A 2,587-nucleotide genomic window follows, 5' to 3' on the forward strand; every position below is an offset into this window, starting at 1 on the left:
CCACTAACCCAACAAGTTGTAATCTTACTAGGTTTTGACCAACTTACTTTTTTATATGTCAAGATGCATTTGGAATTACACGTAAAACCTTTAAGTTTAAAATTTAAGTATTAGTAAAACAAAGGTATTAATGCATGTACAACTTTTAAAAAAATGGTATAGATAAACATAAAAATCTAAAGTTTCTGGTACATGTCGTGTACTTATATGTAAAATCCAGAGCTTCACCGTGCTAGTACGGTATTAGTTAGGTACAATGTTCCATTTTACACCTTTCGCATTCTGGAGCACTGTGTTTCAGACTAGGAGAACAGAGGTGTTCTGACTACAGAACAAATATTTTGAAGAGAATCACTTTGTCTCCACTCATTTAAAGACTATCGTTGGTGCAAGAATGGATCCTGAAGCCGTAGGTGTGGCGGCCATTACGCTAAGTGCATGTGCTGTAGCACTCACTGTTTCTACAATGGACAAACGAACCTGCCGACGCCCACCTACGGCCGCCTCAACGTTCAGCACTACCACATTTGAGGATGCGATACGTTCTCTAAGTGCTGATTGGTTTCATAAGAAACTAAGGTGTGACCGCGAGTAATTCATACGCATGTATCGAGAGGTACAAGATGCCTACATAATGAAGCCTGCTGCCAATAGTGAGTGCCCGATAGCTAAGCGTTTCGCATTAATCACTTGAACCGATTGCCCGTCTTCGTCTTCTTCAGGAAGGGCTGGCGACGGTGGGTTTCTTCTCATTAAGCTCTACCCTGGACGCTTCACGCGCTTCAGCTGTGGCAACAGTGCAGATTGCAACTGTGGACGTTGTTCGACCCCTCCATCTGAATGCCAAAATGAGATACAGCAGCTCTTTAAAAGGCCGGGTTAAACTGTCGGTTGGTACAGCTTGATTGAGGTGTGGTGGAGGGCTCACTTGGACAGGACGCAGCATAGAGAAGACCCGCTCTCCGGCCACACTTGGACAACTCGTTTCTCCTCTAACCTCCGTCAATGCCACGCTTGGCGTTTGCTGCTCCGCCACTCGAACCAGGGCCTTAAAGATGGTCCAGGGCCAGTTGGGCAAGGGAAACCTGTCCCACTTCTCGACGATGTGCTTCCGATTCATTGAATATGGCCCGCTTCTTCTTGTCGTCGGCCTTCCGCTCCTTCAAGTTGGAGCGAGGCCGTCTACGCTTGGCAGCCTTGGGTTGAGATAAATTCGAAAACCGTTGTCCCCAGCATCATTGTCGTCGCGCCGCTGGGTTGATGGAGCCCCTACAGCTTCCACATCGCTATCAGAGCGTCCACGCTTCATAGGAACGGTCTTTGATCCACACTTCAATCGCTTTCTTTGCCGGACATTCATCCTCTGCTCGAGGACGAACTCCAGAAGCTCATGGAACTTGACACCATTGTCGATATATGCCAGCTCGCTACATATGGCCTGCGTTGCACTGAGTGCCTCCTTGTATTTGACGGCAGCATTAAGAGACTTTCGTTTCAATTCTCCAGGCTTGAACTCACTGACATGAAAAGGTACTCGTAAAATAAGGTGAACCCAGTTCTGGGTCTTCATGGAAGCCCAATTGGTATCGTAGATTTCCTCACTCATGGCGTACAGCATGTTGTGTACCAGTGTGTTAATCGCGTCATGGTCGTCGGACGACAGCTTGTCGTACTCAGGCTTCCGCGAGGCCGTGCGCGTAGGTACTTGATCACGTGGAATGAACATATCAGAATGCGGGCCTTGGGAAAGTAGGTGCGCAGCACACGGATTTCATTCACTCGACCATAAGAACCTGCACTTTCTCTCCAATATCAGGATCCATCCGGAACAAGTGATCCAAAGCACGCGACATACGCCAGTCGGCATTTCGTTCGAGTAACGAATGCTGGACAGGCTGGCCCCGACCCTTGTCATCGATCGCCATTAGGGTGGACAATTGGTAGTTGTACCTAGCAACACAGATACCAAAACCAAGTCAGTATCGGACTAGACCTGGATAACAATGGATAATACTTGGACAAGTATTAGGTAATGCATGCAAGAATCATGGACAATACACGGATGAACGTACCGATTGGTCTTGTGCGTGCAATCCACCGACAAAAGCTCCGGAAAACGTGTGATCATCTCCCGCTGATGCCGGGACGACATGCTCATAACGCCTGAGTGGCCCGCAACGGTCTCGTCGACTGTAACTACATTGTTGTCAGCAGCCGCGAATTCGGCGAGAGCCTGGGCGACAGCTTCGCCATGTCCGTGGAAACCTCCGAGTCCGTACCAGACGCCACGTGGCGGCGATCCGTTGAGGGCACGTCTGACGACTCACCAGAAGAATCAGGCTACCAGTATCGCAAGCATCAACCACAGTCAGTCACATCAAATAACACATATAAAGCATCTCGTAGTCAGAAGAAGCGGGTGGCGCGGGCTGCGTGGGCAGTGCTGGCGATGAGGGGCAAGGAGTGGGCCCGGCAGGGAGTGCTGGCGACTCCAGCAAAAGAAATGGGGAGGTTGGGGAGAAGTGGTAAAATACCGGTACGTTATAACTTCTCTGGGGACGGGAATTATATTTTACCCGATCGACAT

At 49.2% G+C, this 2,587-nt stretch overlaps 2 protein-coding genes across 2 annotated transcripts; both read right to left on the minus strand.

Moving 5' to 3' along the window:
- Nucleotides 1–1,162: 1,162 nt before the first annotated feature.
- On the minus strand, nt 1,163–1,726 carry PPTG_17747 (hypothetical protein; the record flags this gene model as incomplete). The annotated part of the gene is made up of 1 exon (XM_008915705.1): nt 1,163–1,726. The coding sequence occupies one exon, from the start codon at nt 1,724–1,726 to the stop codon at nt 1,163–1,165; it is 564 nt and encodes a 187-aa protein (XP_008913953.1).
- A 49-nt stretch (nt 1,727–1,775) lies between these two features.
- PPTG_17748 (hypothetical protein) lies at nt 1,776–2,158 on the minus strand (the record flags this gene model as incomplete). Its single annotated transcript, XM_008915706.1, has 2 exons — nt 1,776–1,950; nt 2,073–2,158. 2 exons carry the CDS (start codon nt 2,156–2,158, stop codon nt 1,776–1,778), a joined length of 261 nt encoding a protein of 86 aa, XP_008913954.1.
- Nucleotides 2,159–2,587: the final 429 nt, after the last annotated feature.

Source organism: Phytophthora parasitica (assembly GCF_000247585.1).
Source record: "Phytophthora parasitica INRA-310 unplaced genomic scaffold supercont2.74, whole genome shotgun sequence".
NCBI lineage: Eukaryota > Oomycota > Peronosporomycetes > Peronosporales > Peronosporaceae > Phytophthora > Phytophthora nicotianae.